Below are 22,868 nucleotides of genomic sequence, written 5' to 3'. Positions count from 1 at the left end.
ATTTAGTTTGGTTTGGAAGCAAAGAAACATCCTGGTCATAACTTTCATTCTCGAGTGGGATAAATGGATTTACTGTGTAATCTGTGTGCGTGCGTGCGTGCAGGCGTGTGTGTCTGCAAGTGTTTTTATACCAGGAAACATGTTCTAAGCAGCATCTTGAGGTTACATTTTATTTCTTCTAATTTTGAATATGGGTTGTCTTAACATATTTTATTATAATCTTCCATGTGTATTCTTTCCAATAGTTTGAGTAAGTTAGTTATTTTAGTTTTTGCTTATTTGTTCCCAATCACCTGTGGTTTAATGCACAAAAGCTCATTTTCCCAGCATAAAGTGATGGAAGGCCATTATTCTGACATGGTTGGTTGCAACAGGTATTTACATGATTAATTAATGTGTACATGATTATTATTAACATGGGCTTTATTTAAGCCACTTATCATTTAGAACTTGACATGTCAGAAAATGAAAAATACAATATAAACTAGTATGTCAACAAAAAAAAGATTGTAAAGAAAAAGCTGACATAAACAAAAATGAAAGGGGACATGTTCCACAACAACATGGAAACACGATGCAGGTAGCTGAACTGTTAATGATGTGGGGAAATGTATCTGGCTATCTGATGGCAGGATCACATGTCACTAATATTTGCATATCATTTGGTTAGAAAGCAACAGTCTGTTCTTTCATTCCAGTGGCTGATACAATCATTTTGTTGTGTATGCTGTGTGTGTGTTTGAAAACAAAACTATTCGTATGTATTCCCCCCCTCCCTCTGTACCTCTAATGTTGGTTTCGGACACTGAGGCGTTGACGTCGTTGTCAAAGTCTGCGGTGTTGTAAGGAGAGACGCCACCGCGCTGCTGAAACTCTGTGTGGTTTCACAAAACCTTCAGAAAGGTGAAATAAAACATGAGTTCTTACTAAACTTTAACAGAAAAGTTAGTCTGTCTCTACCTATGTCAGACGTGATCAAAGAATACAGCATGAGAAGTCCCGTGAGTTAATTCAAAAACTGCAATTTTTGTTCATGTTTTTTTTCCGATCTTTCCAACAGAGTATCAAGGGGATCAATGAGAGTGAGCGAGAAACTGTTGAACAAAGATGAAGGGGAGATATTTCATCATTAACTGATTTATATTTGATCTTTCATGTCTTAAAAATAACAAGATCTTAATAATACACAAGACCAGAAATTGCCGCTAAAAATGTACAGTCAGACAAACAAGACGGTAACATGTAAAAGCAAAATCAATACATGAATATTTAATTTCAACTTATAAAAAACAGGGAATGAGAAAAGGTTCAATGGGTTTGTATAGGTTAATTCTGTGTATCAGATCATCAATATGGAAGATTTCGATTTTTTGATCTTTAGGAATTTGGATTTCTGAAAGAAAACGCAGCAAATGGGCGTAATTTGCAGATTTTATAGTTGTGAATTTAAAATGTTATCAAAAGATAAACACTATTTTCTTGTGACAGAAGCATCTTATGAATGCCTTCAAAATTAAAGTAAAAGACTAATTCATGAAAATACAAATATAAGAAAACCAGCAATGGTTATAAAACAACACACTGCAGTATTTTTTAAATGCTGTTCTTCGGCTATTTTTTACAATCATGTCCCCTCACATGCCCCATGAGTCGTATGTCACTTGTGAGTGGGCGGAGCTCATCGTAAGGGAAAGCGTTGTCAGGGTAACTGTCAAAGATTGAAACCTGCAGTTTTGTTTTAATATATATATATACATACATTTGATTTTGTCTTTAGTTGATTGATGCATTCTATGTTGCACTTGGTAGAGTTTTTTTTAAATGACTGAATACACCGCTGGGTAGCCTAAACCAGTGGTTCTCAAATGGGGGTACGCGGACCCCTCGGGGTACGTTGGAGTACTGCAGGGGGTACGTGAGATTTATTTTATGTTAATGAAAAAAACAACATAAGTAATGCATTTAAACAAACTACTAATAGTAGATTAACCACTTTATTCAAAGGTTTACAGTAATTCTGGATAATAAAATGGGAAAAATAAACGGGGTGCTCTCTTTTCCTCTCCCTCTCCTGACAGCCCGTCAGTCTCGTGCAGGTCGCTGAACCTGTAATAGGCCTAAGTGACCCGACAGTAAATAATACATATATTTATAACTAGTTTAGCTTGTTCCAGATTAGATAAACTAGCTACGTGTGTTAGGTCTAACTCTTAGTGTATTTAATTTTGCTCCACTCAACGGTCCGCGGCGGAGCTGTGATCATGCAGAGCTGCGTGTTCTCCGTCAGCAGCAGCTGATCTGATCTCTGATCTCTCTCTCGCGTCCGGTTATACTTCACTCGCGTTTATGTCCAAATCTATCAGATCTAGCTAGTTATAGCTAATTACATAACTGCCTGCTTATCAAAGGACCTAAACAATAAGCGTTGCTTGGCAACGGCGTGTGGCCGCAAAGTATAGCGCAGCATTATGCATTTGTTTATATGAGGGGTCAAAATCCCATGCTCATAAAATGCTCATATATTTGTTTCTCTTCATTCCCCACGCCCCAAAATAAATAAATATACCAATTTTAGGAAAAGTAACGAAGTTTGAGCAGTGTGGGTTTTATATTAACAGTTACACATATTTCAAAACGCTAAGTGTAATAACTGCAGTTTGCCTCCCTGTCAGAATGACAAAAATCCTCAGTGAAGCGCAAGCCCATGTTTCTCACTAAATTGTAAGTATAACTTATTAAAAAGATCAGTTCAATGCAACTAATGTCATCTCAGTGTTATTGCATGATGTTGAAATTGGTTTGCCATGAATTTAGTGATAGAATGTAAACATTTGAAATGTAGCATTTAAGTGTTTCTCAGTTACAATGTTGTTGTTTTAACAAATCAGACACCGATGGTGCAGCACTGTACTGTACCTCTTTAAATAGGCATTTTTTCCTTAACAAATTGATTTTGCGCTGATCAGGGGGTACTTGGCTGAATTTTTTTTTCAAAGGGGGTACATTATTGAAAACAGTTTGAGAACCACTGGCCTAAACTTTTTTTAAATGACTGAATACACCGCTGGGTAGCCTAACCTATAATAACACACCATTATTCATTAATTAATCATTTAAATATGCAAAGTACAATGTAACTGAAATTATAAAATAAATATAGAGGCGGAAAAAGTACAACATATGCCTTTAAAATGTAAGTAGGAGAGAGTGGGTTAAGATGAGCCCGTTTTTACTTATGTTGTCCTCTAGGCAAGGAACAATGGGATGTCTTCTGTCAATAAAAATGAAAAAAGTCTATCACAAATGGTCATGAAAATATGATGTGGCTCGACTTGCCCCATCTAAGGGGAAAGTTGATCCGCGTCAAGGGGTAAATTGAGCCATTGCGGGGTCAATTTCCCAAATGAATTTTTGAAATGTAAACCTGAGTTGTTTGGTGTTGTTTCTGTCTGCTAATTCAAAGGCCAGTCCACAGCATGTCTTTGGAGTAAGGACATGGAACTGGTCATCCAGTTCTTTGATCTGGTCTGCAACTCCTTCTCTCTCCTGTGTGAAGACCCTCTTGGCTGTTCCTCTGTACCCTACTGTTTCCACTTCCTTGTTCTCCCTCCTTTGTATGTCTCTACACAGGGTTGACCTGTCAATATTTCTATCTTTTGCCACTGCTCTGATGAATTTTCCAGCCTTGCCATCAGTGGCTACTCTCTCCATCTCCTCAATCTTTCTCTTGGACTTTCCTGGCACGATAGCTTTTCTGCATGTTTAAAACATTAAAAACAAATCAGTTGTGTAAAACTACATTGAAATAGCATTTTAAACTAGAGAGACTTAACATAACTTCAGTGCCTCATTGGGGGGTTTAAGTTGAACCACTGTCTCAATTTACCCCAAAGCATCTGGCTCACTTTGCCTTACAGCCACTTTTTTGTAATAAAAACTTCTCTAATTTAATCACTCATGCTAATCTTTAGATAAATGATTCACATGGTTTTATACTTGCTAAATAACCAACATGTATGATACATATTTTCCGACCTGGATACATTTGCTTTTACATAACAGTTATTATACCTGACATGTTGAACATTTACTTTTATGAGTAAACTTGTGAAAAGAAAAAGGCACTTTAGTAAGAAACAAAAACCCTTGCTTTCAGTTTTAACCTTCACAACTTCGGTCTCAGAATGCAGATAACTCGAGGGGGAGTGGAACAAGAAGAAGATGGAGCTTTATTACTGCAAACATCGTTGCTCCAACCCACTGCTGCAGATACACTCTTTATAACATCAGGAGGATACGTCCGCACCTGACCCAGGAAGCGACGCAGGTTCTGGTCCAGGCTCTAATCATCTCACGCCGAGACTACTGCAACTCCCTCCTGGCTGGTCTACCTGCATGTGCCATCCGACCTCTGCAGCTCATCCAGAATGCAGCGGCTCATCTGGTCTTCAACCTTCCAACATTTTCCCACACCACACCACTCCTCCGCTCCCTTCACTGGCTTCCGGTAACTGCTAGAATCCACTTCAAAACAATGATACTTGCGTACCATGCTGTGAATGGATCTGGCCCTTCCTACATCCAGGACATGGTTAAACCATACACCCCAGCACGTGCACTTCGCTCTGCATCAGCCAAATGGCTCGCTGCACCCTCACTGCGAGGGGGACCCAAGTTCCCATCAGCAAAAACACGTTGGTTTGCTATCCTGGCTCCAGAATTGTGGAATGAGCTCCCCATTGACATCAGGACAGCAGAAAGCTTACACATCTTCCGGCGCAGACTAAAAACACATCTCTTTCGACTCCACTTCGAGCGATAGAATTACTAACAAAGCACTTATATACTAATAAAGGACTCGCTTATCTAAAGCCAGTTGAGTAGCACTTGAAATGTTTTGGCTCTATGAAACCTGATGTACTTATATGATTCTGTTTTCTTCAAGTTTGTATCTTCCTGGTCGAATGCACTTATTGTAAGTCGCTTTGAATAAAAGCGTCAGCTAAATGCAATGTAATGTAATGTAATGTAATGTAATATTAATCCTCCGAGGGGGAAATTCAGTTTCCACTCTGTCATACACACACACATGCGTTTTATACAGGTACATACAGTACACACAGTACACACTTTTTACATCATGCACATACATATACAAATACACACAGTTATATGCACACATGCACAACAAGTGGTAACTCTCTCCTCTGGTCTATTAGTGGGTAAAGATGCATATAGGGTTAGAAAGGAAGTGATAGTGAAAATGGAATTCTTCCTTGAAGATTTCGGTGTCCTCTTGAATAGGAGAGGCTTGTAACATCTGTAGGACGTGCACTGATAAGGCGCCAGGCTCCTCAAGGTCTGGTAGACCTGCAAAAAGGAAGGACTATGTGGAGGGTCAGGTAAATTAGACCTGCAATGTATTTTCAGTTTAAACAACAATGGTTACGATGGAAATACTAAAGTTTTGCATAATCTTTGTATTGTTTTGCTTTTTAACTAAGCTGAACCTTTTTTAAGGTGAAAAATTAAAAAAAGAAGGCATTTGTTTAATAATAATACATTTTATTTATAGAGCGCTTTTCTAGAAACTCAAAGACACTCTGCAGAGTACAAAATCATAAAAACATAGTTAAAACAAAATACTTAAAATATATAAAACACAACGTTAATTACGCATTAAACGCAGTTCTGAGTTTTGATCTGAACATGGTGACATTGGGGCAGTCACATATGTGTTTGAGGAGTGAGTTTCAGAGGGAGGGGGGAGGTTGTTTTTTTTCCGACCTTAGTTATAATTTTAATATAAAACACTTTGTTAAGTTTGGATCATTATTCAGTGTTGTGTGTTGCTGCCATCTCTTCCCTCTTGTCATTGAGTGTTCAAAGAGTGCAAAGATGCTTTTACTTCCCTTTCCTGACACAAACGTATTGATATTCATCAAACTTCCTAAAAACACATTATCTGACCATGGATTTAAATTTGTTAACATTTGCATTTAGTTTGGTTTGGAAGCAAAGAAACATCCTGGTCATAACTTTCATTCTCCTGTGTGTGGTGTAGTGTGTGTGTGTGTGTGGTGTAGTGTGTGTGTGTGTGTGTGTGTGTGTGTGTGTGTGTGTGTGTGTGTGTGTGTGTGTGTGTGTGTGTGGTGTGTGTGTGTGTGTGTGTGTGTGTGTGTGTTGTGTGTGTGTGTGTGTGTGTGTGTGTGTGTGTCTGTGTCTGTGTCTGTGTCTGTGTGTGTGTGTGTGTGTGTGTGTGTGTGTGTGTGCAAGTGTCTTTTTATACCAGGAAACATGTTCTAAGCAGCATCTTGAGGTTACATTTTATTTCTTCTAATTTTGAATATGGGTTGTCTTAACATATTTTATTATAATCTTCCATGTGTATTCTTTCCAATAGTTTGAGTAAGTTAGTTATTTTAGTTTTTGCTTATTTGTTCCCAATCACCTGTGGTTTAATGCACAAAAGCTCATTTTCCCAGCATAAAGTGATGGAAGGCCATTATTCTGACATGGTTGGTTGCAACAGGTATTTACATGATTAATTAATGTGTACATGATTATTATTAACATGGGCTTTATTTAAGCCACTTATCATTTAGAACTTGACATGTCAGAAAATGAAAAATACAATATAAACTAGTATGTCAACAAAAAAAAGATTGTAAAGAAAAAGCTGACATAAACAAAAATGAAAGGGGACATGTTCCACAACAACATGGAAACACGATGCAGGTAGCTGAACTGTTAATGATGTGGGGAAATGTATCTGGCTATCTGATGGCAGGATCACATGTCACTAATATTTGCATATCATTTGGTTAGAAAGCAACAGTCTGTTCTTTCATTCCAGTGGCTGATACAATCATTTTGTTGTGTATGCTGTGTGTGTGTTTGAAAACAAAACTATTCGTATGTATTCCCCCCCTCCCTCTGTACCTCTAATGTTGGTTTCGGACACTGAGGCGTTGACGTCGTTGTCAAAGTCTGCGGTGTTGTAAGGAGAGACGCCACCGCGCTGAAACTCTGTGTGGTTTCACAAAACCTTCAGAAAGGTGAAATAAAACATGAGTTCTTACTAAACTTTAACAGAAAAGTTAGTCTGTCTCTACCTATGTCAGACGTGATCAAAGAATACAGCATGAGAAGTCCCGTGAGTTAATTCAAAAACTGCAATTTTTGTTCATGTTTTTTTTCCGATCTTTCCAACAGAGTATCAAGGGGATCAATGAGAGTGAGCGAGAAACTGTTGAACAAAGATGAAGGGGAGATATTTCATCATTAACTGATTTATATTTGATCTTTCATGTCTTAAAAATAACAAGATCTTAATAATACACAAGACCAGAAATTGCCGCTAAAAATGTACAGTCAGACAAACAAGACGGTAACATGTAAAAGCAAAATCAATACATGAATATTTAATTTCAACTTATAAAAAACAGGGAATGAGAAAAGGTTCAATGGGTTTGTATAGGTTAATTCTGTGTATCAGATCATCAATATGGAAGATTTCGATTTTTGATCTTTAGGAATTTGGATTTCTGAAAGAAAACGCAGCAAATGGGCGTAATTTGCAGATTTTATAGTTGTGAATTTAAAATGTTATCAAAAGATAAACACTATTTTCTTGTGACAGAAGCATCTTATGAATGCCTTCAAAATTAAAGTAAAAGACTAATTCATGAAAATACAAATATAAGAAAACCAGCAATGGTTATAAAACAACACACTGCAGTATTTTTTAAATGCTGTTCTTCGGCTTTAATAATTCTGAGTGTATTTTATTTTTTACAATCATGTCCCCTCACATGCCCCATGAGTCATCTGTCACTTGTGAGTGGGCGGAGCTCATCGTAAGGGAAAGCGTTGTCAGGGTAACTGTCAAAGATTGAAACCTGCAGTTTTGTTTTAATATATATATATACATACATTTGATTTTGTCTTTAGTTGATTGATGCATTCTATGTTGCACTTGGTAGAGTTTTTTTTAAATGACTGAATACACCGCTGGGTAGCCTAAACCAGTGGTTCTCAAATGGGGGTACGCGGACCCCTCGGGGTACGTTGGAGTACTGCAGGGGGTACGTGAGATTTATTTTATGTTAATGAAAAAAACAACATAAGTAATGCATTTAAACAAACTACTAATAGTAGATTAACCACTTTATTCAAAGGTTTACAGTAATTCTGGATAATAAAATGGGAAAAATAAACGGGGTGCTCTCTTTTCCTCTCCCTCTCCTGACAGCCCGTCAGTCTCGTGCAGGTCGCTGAACCTGTAATAGGCCTAAGTGACCCGACAGTAAATAATACATATATTTATAACTAGTTTAGCTTGTTCCAGATTAGATAAACTAGCTACGTGTGTTAGGTCTAACTCTTAGTGTATTTAATTTTGCTCCACTCAACGGTCCGCGGCGGAGCTGTGATCATGCAGAGCTGCGTGTTCTCCGTCAGCAGCAGCTGATCTGATCTCTGATCTCTCTCTCGCGTCCGGTTATACTTCACTCGCGTTTATGTCCAAATCTATCAGATCTAGCTAGTTATAGCTAATTACATAACTGCCTGCTTATCAAAGGACCTAAACAATAAGCGTTGCTTGGCAACGGCGTGTGGCCGCAAAGTATAGCGCAGCATTATGCATTTGTTTATATGAGGGGTCAAAATCCCATGCTCATAAAATGCTCATATATTTGTTTCTCTTCATTCCCCACGCCCCAAAATAAATAAATATACCAATTTTAGGAAAAGTAACGAAGTTTGAGCAGTGTGGGTTTTATATTAACAGTTACACATATTTCAAAACGCTAAGTGTAATAACTGCAGTTTGCCTCCCTGTCAGAATGACAAAAATTGCCGCTAAAAATGTACAGTCAGACAAACAAGACGGTAACATGTAAAAGCAAAATCAATACATGAATATTTAATTTCAACTTATAAAAAACAGGGAATGAGAAAAGGTTCAATGGGTTTGTATAGGTTAATTCTGTGTATCAGATCATCAATATGGAAGATTTCGATTTTTTGATCTTTAGGAATTTGGATTTCTGAAAGAAAACGCAGCAAATGGGCGTAATTTGCAGATTTTATAGTTGTGAATTTAAAATGTTATCAAAAGATAAACACTATTTTCTTGTGACAGAAGCATCTTATGAATGCCTTCAAAATTAAAGTAAAAGACTAATTCATGAAAATACAAATATAAGAAAACCAGCAATGGTTATAAAACAACACACTGCAGTATTTTTTAAATGCTGTTCTTCGGCTTTAATAATTCTGAGTGTATTTTATTTTTTACAATCATGTCCCCTCACATGCCCCATGAGTCATCTGTCACTTGTGAGTGGGCGGAGCTCATCGTAAGGGAAAGCGTTGTCAGGGTAACTGTCAAAGATTGAAACCTGCAGTTTTGTTTTAATATATATATATACATACATTTGATTTTGTCTTTAGTTGATTGATGCATTCTATGTTGCACTTGGTAGAGGTTTTTTTAAATGACTGAATACACCGCTGGGTAGCCTAACCTATAATAACACACCATTATTCATTAATTAATAATTTAAATATGCAAAGTACAATGTAACTGAAATTATAAAATAAATATAGAGGCGGAAAAAGTACAACATATGCCTTTAAAATGTAAGTAGGAGAGAGTGGGTTAAGATGAGCCCGTTTTTACTTATGTTGTCCTCTAGGCAAGGAACAATGGGATGTCTTCTGTCAATAAAAATGAAAAAAGTCTATCACAAATGGTCATGAAAATATGATGTGGCTCGACTTGCCCCATCTAAGGGGAAAGTTGATCCGCGTCAAGGGGTAAATTGAGCCATTGCGGGGTCAATTTCCCAAATGAATTTTTGAAATGTAAACCTGAGTTGTTTGGTGTTGTTTCTGTCTGCTAATTCAAAGGCCAGTCCACAGCATGTCTTTGGAGTAAGGACATGGAACTGGTCATCCAGTTCTTTGATCTGGTCTGCAACTCCTTCTCTCTCCTGTGTGAAGACCCTCTTGGCTGTTCCTCTGTACCCTACTGTTTCCACTTCCTTGTTCTCCCTCCTTTGTATGTCTCTACACAGGGTTGATCTGTCAATATTTCTATCTTTTGCCACTGCTCTGATGAATTTTCCAGCCTTGCCATCAGTGGCTACTCTCTCCATCTCCTCAATCTTTCTCTTGGACTTTCCTGGCACGATAGCTTTTCTGCATGTTTAAAACATTAAAAACAAATCAGTTGTGTAAAACTACATTGAAATAGCATTTTAAACTAGAGAGACTTAACATAACTTCAGTGCCTCATTGGGGGGTTTAAGTTGAACCACTGGCTCAATTTACCCCAAAGCATCTGGCTCACTTTGCCTTACAGCCACTTTTTTGTAATAAAAACTTCTCTAATTTAATCACTCATGCTAATCTTTAGATAAATGATTCACATGGTTTTATACTTGCTAAATAACCAACATGTATGATACATATTTTCCGACCTGGATACATTTGCTTTTACATAACAGTTATTATACCTGACATGTTGAACATTTACTTTTACGAGCAAAACATGGTTTATTGTGAAAAAAAAACTATTTACCACTTTACCATGTGCTCCTCTCCAACGCAGCCAAATAGTTTAGTTTATTGTTTTAGTTGTCAGGGACCATGTGCAAAAAGAACATCAATCTCAAAGAGATAAGATGACCAGATTATAGCAGTTTGCTAACTTCCATCTGCCATAGAAATGATGTGTGCTTCCTGAATTTATGGTCACATGACAACAAATGTGCACAGTTCTCTATATAAAGGGGGTAGGTCAACTCACCCACTGGCTCATCCTACCCCACTCGACCCTACAAGTAAATCAAATTTTTGCTTCCGTAAACTGCGTGACTCAAACTACTTAATAGCATCATTTTTGGCATTATATTATTTATTTGTTTGACTTTTATGTATTTTTTGGTGACATTCGCACTTCTGTTATGAATAGACTATTACTGCCACCACTGCTTTACCTGCTGCTATTTTACATTAAAGGTAATTTAACCCTCTGAGGCCCACGGGGCCGTATACGATCCCAAATATCAAGTTGTGTTCAAAGCATCATAACTTCTCAGCTGTTTCAGCCAGAGACATGTCGTGTTTTTCCTCTTAAACTACAGAAACGGCAATAAACAACTCTATTAAGTTTTTCATTGAGAGGCGTTTACTTATTTCGGTGAAACGGATGTGCGTAAAGTTTTAAAAGATGCGGATAGTCTCAACTTGATTCTGGCGCATTACTTATCGTTTTCTGTTTGTTTTATAGGTCTATTTTCATCCACCATCTTTGTTTGTGACGTAAAGAGTGTAAGAGTCACGTTTCTGAATCGGACACTCTGAGTGGATGCAGTCACAGCCAATCAGAGTCTGATTCAGAGGGTTGCCTGTCAGTTCCGATGTTATGTGTACTGAAACGAGAGCAGATATAATTCCACGCGCGAAAACAAAATAAAAGTTGGAATACGTTCTTTTAGTGTCTTAAAAGTAGACTGAGGTATGGCAAGGAAGTTTACTACAGCTGAGGCTTTGGAGCTGATTTTTCAAGGTGACGATGTCGATGAAAATTCAGACGAATCTGCTCAGCATGTCATGTGTGATTGTGGACAGGAACTGCCATGATATATATCATGTGTAGTCTTCAAAATTGACAGCACAAACAAATGACAATTCCTGGCAAAGAAAACACCCAGACACTGCCCAAAAGAATGGGCATAACTAATGAACAGAATAAGTTAGAATCTTCTAACAAGTTCTGATACAATGATAATAAATGTGTGCAATTTTCTGTGTTGAATGTTTCTTTCAATGTTATGGTTAGCAGTTATTTTTAATGAAATAAGTAAAAATAAAAGATCCCCTATTATAGTGTATATAAGTCTCTAATGAGTGACATATATCATTAGCTGAGGTTGTGCTGATTCTGGGATGTGTAAAACTTGATTATACTGTAAGGAAATGACAATTTATAAGGCAAAACACAAAAATAGTAGACCAAATCATAATCTCGCCTAGGGCACCAAAATGTCTAGGGCCGGCCCTGCTTACTGTAGTGCCAGCATTGGGTTTACATTTGTGGTTCAGGCTGAAATGTCTTGAACAATAAGATACATTCCCTTGACATTTCCCTCAGATATTGAAGGTCCCAAGGAGATGCATTTTTAGAACTTAAGTGATCCTCTTCATTTGGTATTCCTATTACTATTTGCCCTATGCTTCGCCTGCCCTATGGCTAAGCTAACAATTATTAGCTGGTTAAGTAGACAGCTAACGTTTTCTAGCTTGTTAGATAGATAGATATATCGCTAATGTTCGCTAGCCAGTTTGTTAGATAGATGGGTAATGTTAGCTAGTTTGCTAAACAGTTAACATTTGCTAGTTAGCCTGATAGGTAATGTTTACTTGTTATCTAGATAGCTAACGTTACTATACATAGCAGAGTTTTTTCCAAAAATGTCCTTATATACTATTTTGGGCTATTTTCATGTCAACCTTCCGCCCAGTAACTGATTCGAAGGGCTACTGTAAAACCATTTCATGGGTTTAGTGTAGCTGTAAATGATCCGAAATAAAATTCATTGTGTACAATGCTCTGAGTGCTTAACTGGAAAAACTAAAACAGGTGCAGAGGTTGGACAATGGGCGGGGCTACATCAGGTAAATATGCTTATTATCTTCCTAATATGCAAACAAGAATGACGTCACAAATGAATCCAGGTGATACAAGCCATGTATGTGTAACACTCAGCTATAACAACAGTTGTCATCCGAAGCCACGCATTGAAACAATCAGAGCAAACTAAGATGGACGTAGTTCTACTGCTTATCATGGCTGCTGCAGGCAAGTGTTTCAAATTATGAGATATATTTTTTGTTTATATATTGATTATTTTCCAAAAATCTGAGGCACATGAAAATATTAATTATAGAGGACATTTCGGATTCTTGATAAATAGAATGATTAATTGCATTGTAGGCTGTACATTTGTCCAAATGTTTTTTAAGGTGATCTCTTAAAAAAGAACTAAATGAATTGCAGTTAAAAGTAAAGATTTCTGTTTTAAATTTTCTGACTAATTACATTTCAGTGTGCTAGGATGTTTTTCATCCTAGCACACTAAAATGTAATTAGTCAGATTATAGCCTGAATAAATGTGTATCTGTGTCTCTACAGGGCTGAGTGCTGTCTCATCATTTGTTGACCGTCAGCACTATTTTGTTGATGAAATGAAGAACATGATCGAAGCACAAAGTTACTGCAGAGAGAAATACACAGACCTGGCCACTGTACACAGCATGGAGGTTGTGAAGCTCCTGAACGACAGTTTCGGTTCAAATACATCGGTAAGAAAATGGATAGTGAGTTTACTTGTTTGTTTTAATTCAAAGCAATTTTCTAACTTTTATGCTGGTGACAGGTTTGAACGTTATAAAATGTGACCCTACATAGTAACTTGCAACTAAACTGTAGTGGTGTAAAAAGTTGAAAAATGCCCATCAAGTGCAGTAGAGTAAAGTATAAAGTGTTTTGGTACCACTTTACAATAAGACTACCCTTATAAAGGGTTTACGAATAGTTTGTAATTAATTTATTAATTAGGTTGGGAACACTTTATAAATCATTAATAAGCTTTTATAAGACATGAGATAAACAGGGCAACTGTGACCGGTTGCTTGCCAAATAGTGAGCCCACATTTATCTGTACTGCTAAGTCTGATATTGGCTAGCTTACTTCGTCTTCTTCATCAGCCAGCATCCTTGGTATCTGTTGCTCACTGAGTTGATTCTCGCTAAGTAGCCAATATAAGGCTTAGTCATCTTGCCAAGTAGTGAGCCTGTGTCGATGTATGAAAACTATGTTAGGCAGGCGTGTGGCGCAGTGGATTAGTGCGTTTTTAGACACTTCACCCCAAATTGCTCCTGTGGGGATTGCCCACAGTATTGAGTATGTAAGTCGCTTTGGATAAAAGCGTCTAAAAAGTAACATGTAATGTAATGTTAGAACTGGTTTATAAATGGTTCTTAATGATTAATAAAGTATTTACAACCTAATTCACAACCTTGAATCCTTTATAAGGGTAGACTTATTGTAAAGTGGTACCAGTGTTTTAGTATAAAACTCCATTATTGTGTTTCATCAGACACTTTTTCAGCTGCAGAGTAACAATAACAAACGGAGGGAATTTTGAAGAAAGACTGAAAGCATGGAAAATATTCATGGAAGATGAAGCCTTGAATGTACTTAAAATAAACTTTTGTATAAACTTTTACACAGAACAAGGAATGTGGAACTCTTACCTGTTTCAATATTCATATGGGAAAAATGTGCACCTGTCCTGTTAGTTTTTCAAATTGAAATTGGTTGTGAAAGTAAAGCAAAGCAATTGTAAAATCCTGTAATAAAGTTTAAGAGGATTAGACAAATATTTAACAGACTTACATCTGCTTGAACTGCTTTAAAAGTTACATTATAGTGTAATTGTTAATACTGTAATTAAAATCGCTTTCAGAAAGCCTGGATAGGGCTGTACGATGACCGGGACACCTGGAGTTGGTCACTGTCAAACACAGGCTTCAACAATTTTGCACCAAGCAACTCTGACCGACGAGAACACTGCACACTGAACAGCTCTGTTGATGAACTATGGGATGCTGGTAGTTGTGAAGAACACTTCAATGCAATCTGCTTTGACGTCAGTGGTAAGACTATTAACTTAACACTAGAACCGCCAGGGGTCGCTGTATACCTAAAACCGCCAACGGGTAAAATGCACCCGCTATTAGCATTGATTTTCAAGGTACAATGTTCTTTTATTTATCATACTAGAACACAGGGTTAACAATGAGTTTTGATCGCACAGTGATGAAACTTATACCAATAGAATCTGTGGACTCTCAGCTTTCATATGATATCTAGTGTGAAGATAGCGTGAAGTATCTCTCTCTCTCTCTATGTGTATATATATATATATATAAATGTATATATATATATATATATAAATATGGAGATAGAGATATAGATAGAGATATAGAGATAGAGATAGATATATATAAGAGAGAGATAGAGAGAGATAGAGAGAGAGATATAATATGATAGATATAAGAGGAGAGAGATAGATAGATATATATATATGTAATATATATATAAATGTATATATATATATATATATATAAATATGTATATATATATATATATATATATATATATATAAATATGTATATATATATAAATATATACATATATATATATATATAAATATGTATATATATATAAATATATATATATATATATATATATATAATATATATATACATTTTCGTCTCATCACTTTTCGTCAACGATATTGCATGTTGATTTCGTTACAGTTATTGTTTACTGCCGTCGGTGCCGTCTCGTCATCGTCTCGTTTTAGTCATGGAAAAAAAGGTCGTTGACGAACATATTTCGTCATAGTTTTAGTTAACGACATTAACACTAGCTACATAACACACCTTTCAGAAAAGTCACAGACTGGGAGACTTGAATATTTTTATTGAAAAGAAGTTACATACAATCAAGAAACAGCTGCGGGTCAAATTTACCCATTGGCGGTTCTAGTGTTAAGATAAATATATTACATTTAAAATCATATCAAAATCTTAAGAAAGAAAATGCGTTGGACTCTAACCAAACAAGTGGTTCCAAACCTTTTTCTAAAAAAGTGTTTCTACTTGTATATCCATGTCAGGTTTCAGATGTTTAACATTTCCCTTTTCACTCAAATTCTCACAATTTGATTGCTTGTATTCCACTGAGTTCCACTACTATGTAAAGCTAATGTAATTTAACAGCTGAAACATCCGTAGTTAATTAGTATTTAAATGTAGCATTTACCTGTAACAGAGTGTCTTGTGGCTAATGGCACCAAAAGAAAAAAGGTGCAAAGGTCTTAAGCCCCATGCCCCCGATACCGGGGGCAAAACGCAACATCTTGCAAGAAACAGGGCTTCTTAACATTTAACCTGTTACGCACGGCCCGCCCGGTACCGGGCGGAAAAACACGTTATTTGCAGGGAACAACGTCTAAGGAATGTTAATATTTAATATCCATGTAACGGGAAGAAACTCAGCTAACTGATCTTTTTAATTTTTTTTTCCAAAAAAACCCCACAATGCTAGCACTCAGCCTCTGAATTACCCACGAGCGGAAAAAATTTACCTAAAACGGCACTTAAACTCACTCTAACTCCCTTATTACTTATCCTAGATGCACAGCCAACCACTCGTTTTTGGTGTCCTGGAGACACTGAATCTGTGGGTGCCCTCCTCAACACTCAGTGATAAACATTCGCGACGCTATAAACGAAAGCGTACATCATAACATGTGGAGCTAGGTAGCTAGAAAGCTAACATGGCTTACCTTGGTCAAAACTGGTCTTCAATGGCATTCAAACGATAAAAAAACGATACTGCAGTTAATCCATAGGTTCATCCTATGTATCTGTGCCTTCTTTGAAATTATTTCTGATAATCCATAAGCAATAAAACGGCTTTTTAATTTCCAAACTCCAGAAGGACAAAATCTGCAAAAATAGTTTCATTTCTAGACGCGTAGCCCCCACATTTTCTCTTTACAATGAGTGTGTGAGTGGGCCTCCCCCTTCGATTCTATTGGCTCTAACGGTCAGAAAGGTGTGTCAACGATCCCAATCGAGTAAGGGGGGCCAGAGATAGGTCAAATCCACCCAAATGACCCCAGAAGTGGGTTTTTTTGGCTAAATCTCTCTAAAAAGGTCAAATTTCACTTGTTTTGCATCAATCTTGATACAGGGTACTTATTATATGTTGTACTTTGGATTCCTAAAGCTTTTAGTCTACTAACCCATCATCCAAGGGTAGTTTTCACTATCTGTAAAAAATAATTTTTGGACGGACACTATAATTTACAGTTTTTTACTATGTAAAATCTGAATTTTCTTTAAAATAAAAAACATTTATATTGATTCTGATACTTCTACATCCAACTCACAGATGTAACCTTGCTTTGATAAAAGAAATTATTCATATAACCCTTTTAGAAGTTAAGTTGTAATCATTTGTTTTGGGAATGTCATTTTCGAGCCTGAAACATGAAAAGCAGGCTCGGTGCTTAACAGGTTAACAAACTATGAATGTGTCATACCCACTTAACGGGAAGAAACTCAGCTATCAGACAATATTAACCATTTTTAGCTAAACGAAACACAAGGGTCATACCAACCCTCTGAATTAGCCCTGAGCGAAAAAATGCTAACACACTTAGCACAGAACTCACGGTAGAGATACCTTATTACTTATCGGATCTGCACAAACAAGATATTCCACAGATTCTAGGGGTATAAGTATCATCACTGAGCGACCAAAACACGCGGCAGGGGTAGCAAACCCAGACAACACACAACGTAGCTTTACGGGACCAAAACAGAAAATAAGTCTTACCGTTGCTGTTTTCTGATCAAAAGTTGTGTTCAATGGCATTAAAATGCATACAACGCTGCTGAAGGTTAATCCAATGTGTCTGTGTCACTTTGAAATTATTACTGATAATCCATCTTCATATTTATGTCAATAACGGAGATTTCATATTAGCTGCTACGAGAGTGTATGACAGCTTCCGGTTTTGGGCATTCTGGCTACGCATCACTCATTCACCAATGGGTAATGTTTAGATGAATTTTAGGAACTTCCCCTCTATTTTATTGGCTCGAACGGTTAAAAAGAGGTGTCAATCATCAAAATCGACCGAGGGGGGCCAGAGATATGGAAAATGCACCCAAATGACCCCAGAAGTGTTTTTTTTTTTCTAAATCTCTCTAAAAAGGTCAAATGTAACTTGTTTTGCATAAATATTGATACAGGGTACTTATTATATGTTATAGTTTGGATTCCTAAAGCTTTTAGTCTCCGATCCCATCATTCAAGGGTGGTTTTCACTATAAGTAATGTTTTTTTTTTTGGACGGACACTATCATTTACATTTTCAATCAGAATTTACTTAAAATAAAATAAATTCTATATTGATTCTGACTTTTCTACATCCAACTCACAGGTTTATCATTGTTTGAGAAAATAGATTATTAATTTACTTTACAGGCCTGAGACCTGAAAAACAGGCTTAACTGGTTAACACAGGGCAGAAACAACTTGATGCCCACAAATAAATCCACTACCTGAATGCATTTCCTGGTTAAAAGCCTGAAATATGGTCTGTGGTTATCACAGGCTGATGAAATGTTCAAGTTTTGTTCTATGACACACAGTAATACTCCACTCGTGAATGTCAGAAGCTATGTGTCATAAACATGGGAGTTTCTAACAAGTGACTTAATAAACTACTAAATGCATAATGTAAAACACAGTGATGCGTCCATAATGTAGTTTGTTTACAGCCTTACGTTAGCTTTTTATTTCTGCCAATTTTATTTGCTCTTCAAAAATCACAAAGTGGTGTTATTATGTGGAGATTATTGAGCTGAACAAAACATGTAAGGTATCATAAACGTGTGTTGGCTACAGAGCTTAATTTTTGCAATATACCAAATTCCAATGGCGAAATCCCATTGCTTTTTTGTCCAGGGGCCCCTTGCAATGCTAATTTCTGGTTCTGGCCTAAATACGTCATCACTACACCACTCTATAAAACGTAAGAAATAAAACATATTATAAATAAAGCACAAAGTCCTTACATGTGGCTTCTATAAGATCTGAATACTTCTACCTCCACTTATGAGCCCCAAGGTTTAATTATGAGTCAAAACTCCAAAGTTTCTTGCCCAATATTAGTGTGGAAGACATTTCTTTTTTGTATTCATTTAGAGAGACTGTTAAGAAATACACAACATACATGTACACCACAGATGTGGCATTGATGGCAGGCTGTATGTTAGAATGCCTCTACTTTATTCTGGTCCATTTTCAGGGTCGAGTGTGACATTTGTCTTCACCAACATCATCTCCATGAACTGGACTGAGGCCCAGAGCTACTGCAGAGCACACTACACAGACCTGGCCAGTATCAGAAAAATGACAGAGAACCAGAAGACCTATGAAGTCCCAAGGTTCCAGATACGAGCTCCTGTATCTGTACAGGAGCGGGTTCCTGCATGGGAACCAGCCCGGGTCAGCCTTTACAGAGACCCCTGGAAGTGGTCCGATGGATTTAAGTCTTCCTTTAGATACTGGGCTAGAAGTCATCCTCACTCTGAGAATTGTGTGGCTGCACTTCACAAGGGTGGAATATGGGTGAGCCAGAGCTGTAAGAGCAAGATTCCATTCATCTGCTACAAACGTAAGTAAAAATCGCAAAAGCACACGACAAAGCAAGTGATACAACTGAGTCTGCTGATTTAGAAGAAACTATTTCTTTGATTTTTTTCAAAGATGTGCCTATTTCAAAGCAAGTAATAAAGCTGCGAGTGGAGAACAACTCTAATCTAAATCTTAAGGACAAGACCGTGCAGAAGGAAATCATTGTGCAGGTAAAGCATGTTTTCTACTTATATGCGAAAACCAGCAGATAACTTTTCAAATAAACACAAAGTTACCTACCTGCCACCAATTTAAACAGGAAAAGGTATAAATACTATTTACAAATCTGAGAAATGTAATATTGCAAATGCCATAACATTTACTAAAGAAGAGGTAAGGGGAATGGCAAGACCTGCTAAAGCCCAACAGGTTGGCGCCATCTTAGGGATATTTGTTGTATGTTATACTACATGAGTACACTATTGCCCCTTTCACACCAATGCAGCTCCCGTTCTAGCTCCGTGATTGCGCTCTTCTGGTTCGGAACCGGTTTTTCTTTTCAGCCCCCGTTTTGTTCACACCGCCCAGAGCCCGAGTGGGGCTGCGTCATTGCGTCATCGTTTGCGTCATGACGTAACCGTTTACGTGCCTGCTTCATAAAGCCAAACCGTGCGGAAATCCCTCATATCGACAACAACAACAACGATCCCGGTAGTCTTTCTTGAGTTTTTTTAGCCTGTTGCTTATTTGCTCCAGAGTCCGGTGGTATCCAGCAGTGGCCAGCTCCAGCTGCTGGAAAATAGCTTTAGACCGCGTTGTGACGTCCATCTTCCTCTGTACCTCTTGCGTTGACCAAATCCAGAGGAGGTAATTTGTCTCTTCAGCGATCCACATTTACTGGCATCCATCCTGGTTCTTAGTTGTGTGTGTTGCTGAACAGAATTTACGGCATTTTGTTGTTGTTGATCAGATTAATCCCGCCCCCCGCCTCTGACGTAATGCGGTTCTTGCTTCAAGACGGATTATTTTTTCGAGCTTGGTAAGAACCGGTTTTCGGGGAAAAGAGCCTGCTCCGCTGCGGTGTGAACAGGAAACACCGGTGCTTATCAGGCTCAAGTTCCGAACCGGCCCTGGAACCGCGTTGGTGTGAAAGGGGCATATAAAGATGCCATTTCTCTATTTGTGTGATAATGATCAGGAGTTTTGTATCTCAGATCAAAAAGAAGCTAATGGACAAGGGATTCAACGTCGAACTGATGTGGAGGACACAGCAGGATGGAAACGTTTTCCACGAGGAGGATGAGCTTTAGAGTAGAACTGCTGTCACTGCTTTTATGGCTTTTTTCTTACATTTGGTTAGAGAAGATAACATGTGACAAGAATTTGTAAAATAATGTACGATTTAACTGAAGGCAACTCCAGTGAAATCTTATTGCCAATAACAACGGTGAGCTGTGAAGTTGTCTCAGAATATCTTCAAATGAGTAATGTAGAAAAACAATTGTATGTCTTATTCTTGGTCTGACATTTTTTCTGGGGGGCTAACTTTAATTAAATTCCCTCAAATAAGGAATTGTATGTCTTTTCTTTGTCCTTTACAGTCATAAACTTCCAATCTTTGGAACTTAGTCAGTTGGTCGATGAAAACAAGGCGTAATGTAACTGCTCAGACTATTGGATACATTTTACTTTTCTGACATTTTATAGATTTAATATAATTACATGATAATAATAAATATCTCAAGGAGTTATGGAAAATAAGTATGACTATTCTTATGTTGTAACCTTATTAGTGATAGAAACTTGAAGCAATTTTCCTCAATTATTTTACATTGGCAAAACTCATGGGAAACCCAAGCCACTTCCACTAACTCTTGTTCTGGAGAGACTACTCCTGGAAAAAACGTACCTGTTTCTTTATTACCACCAACCAAAAATCCAAATTTATTGGGTCTCAGCTACCTTGCTGGAGGGAGTTTGGATCTGCTTTTGCAGACCATGCACACGTTTTCTGGGCCTGTACACATGTAAAGCCTTTTCTGAAAGAAGTGGACCATGTAATCTAAAATGCTCTACACCTGAAATCTGACATGACTGTACCTTGGTAACATATCTAAATGCCTTGATAAAAGTGATACCATCTGAAGGTTATTATGGCCGCAATTAATATTTGTAATTATAATATTTGTAATATTGCTCTCCTTATTAACATAATCAATTATATCCGCTCTATGGAGAACATGACTTTCACTCTCCGACTCCAATAGGAGAAGAGGGATAAATAATGGGCCAAATGGGATTGCTATACAAATCTAGGATCTTAACAATGTCTGTCTTTTCTTTGACCTGACCTTTGTACACTGAACTGTACTATTGTCTTGATTTGTCTTTCTAATTGTCTCTGACTGTGTTTTACTACCCCAGTCTTCATACATTGTATAAACAATAAAAAATAAATAACAATAATAATAATCTTTTACGTTAATATAGCATCTTTCAGGCAAAAATGCTAAATATTTGCTTCTTCCAGCTTCTTAAAATTGAGGATATACGTTTTTTTGTCACATATGGTCATGAAATGTAATTAAATATGTCTTTCTGAAATATAAACTATATCCAATAAAGTGTGATTATTTCTCACATGATTGTTTCATTTATGTTTCATTTTAATCTCTCAGAATGTTTCAGATTTTAAAAGGTAATGGCCTTCTGATCTGCAATGTTTTAATAAAGTTTAAGGCAACACTTTATATTAAGGTACTCAAATTCACCATCAACTAGTTGTTGATTACCATGCATATTAGCAGTATATTGGCTCTTTATTAGTCATTATAAAACATTTATTAATGCCTTTTTTCGAAATGACCATATCCTACAAGTAATAGGCTTAGTTTTTCCTCAATAACCCTCTAATTATTATTATTACACTTAGCGGTCCTATGTGTTAATCTGTGTATGTTACACTTGCATGTATGAGATCATTAAGTGCCTTGTAACTTCTTTTTTTATAGTTTCACTCCGTTTGAATGTCAGTGGACTGCAAATAAGTCAATAAAGGAGCATGGCTGCTCATTCCCTGGCTCTCAAAAGAGTTTGGCTGGCTGTTGAATCTATGTTCACACTGAGACAGTACAACACAGAGAGAACAGTACACCTATTGTGTAAGTACAATCAAGCAGGTCACACAGTATGATCACAAATACATAAACTCTGTTAAAAATCTGTTTTATTAAAAAGTACAGGCTGCATATGTGTTCTCAGCCTTGGAGAACTTGACATGTTTTGGGATGTGTCTGAACCTCTCTTTAGTGGTTCATTAATAAAACTGATATTTCTTATTGGTTATGAACAAGACTTCACTTTAAAATAGGAAAAATGTTCTTAGATATAAATACCCAATTAGAGTCAAACTACTAACTTATGAACAAGACTTCACTTTAAAATAGGGAACATGTTCTTAGATATAAATTAGAGATGGGCGAGTCCTGATTCATCCGGATCATTAACCCGGATCCTAGAAATGAGCTGGTCGTGACGAGTCTCCCCTCTCCATTAACCCGAGTCCTT

General features: G+C 37.1%; 1 protein-coding gene across 1 annotated transcript; it reads left to right on the top strand.

Moving 5' to 3' along the window:
- Positions 1-12,788: 12,788 nt before the first annotated feature.
- Positions 12,789-21,941, top strand: LOC117470839 (lymphocyte antigen 75-like). The gene is made up of 6 exons (XM_034115722.1): positions 12,789-12,874; positions 13,208-13,377; positions 14,545-14,734; positions 18,973-19,341; positions 19,434-19,531; positions 20,516-21,941. The coding sequence occupies exons 1-6, from the start codon at positions 12,838-12,840 to the stop codon at positions 20,609-20,611; spliced, it is 960 nt and encodes a 319-aa protein (XP_033971613.1). The 5' UTR covers positions 12,789-12,837; the 3' UTR covers positions 20,612-21,941.
- Positions 21,942-22,868: the final 927 nt, after the last annotated feature.

Source organism: Trematomus bernacchii, unplaced genomic scaffold (genome assembly GCF_902827165.1).
Source record: "Trematomus bernacchii unplaced genomic scaffold, fTreBer1.1, whole genome shotgun sequence".
Taxonomy (NCBI): Eukaryota; Metazoa; Chordata; class Actinopteri; order Perciformes; family Nototheniidae; genus Trematomus; species Trematomus bernacchii.
This window is presented reverse-complemented; position numbering and strand designations above follow the sequence as displayed.

Bases quoted from the DNA above. Each gene is read 5' to 3' on its own strand.
- LOC117470839 (XM_034115722.1), top strand. From the start codon at position 12,838: ATGGACGTAGTTCTACTGCTTATCATGGCTGCTGCAG. The intron at 13,378-14,544 runs GTAAGAAAATGG...AATCGCTTTCAG, and splicing joins GTTTCGGTTCAAATACATCG to AAAGCCTGGATAGGGCTGTA. The intron at 14,735-18,972 runs GTAAGACTATTA...GTCCATTTTCAG, and splicing joins AATCTGCTTTGACGTCAGTG to GGTCGAGTGTGACATTTGTC.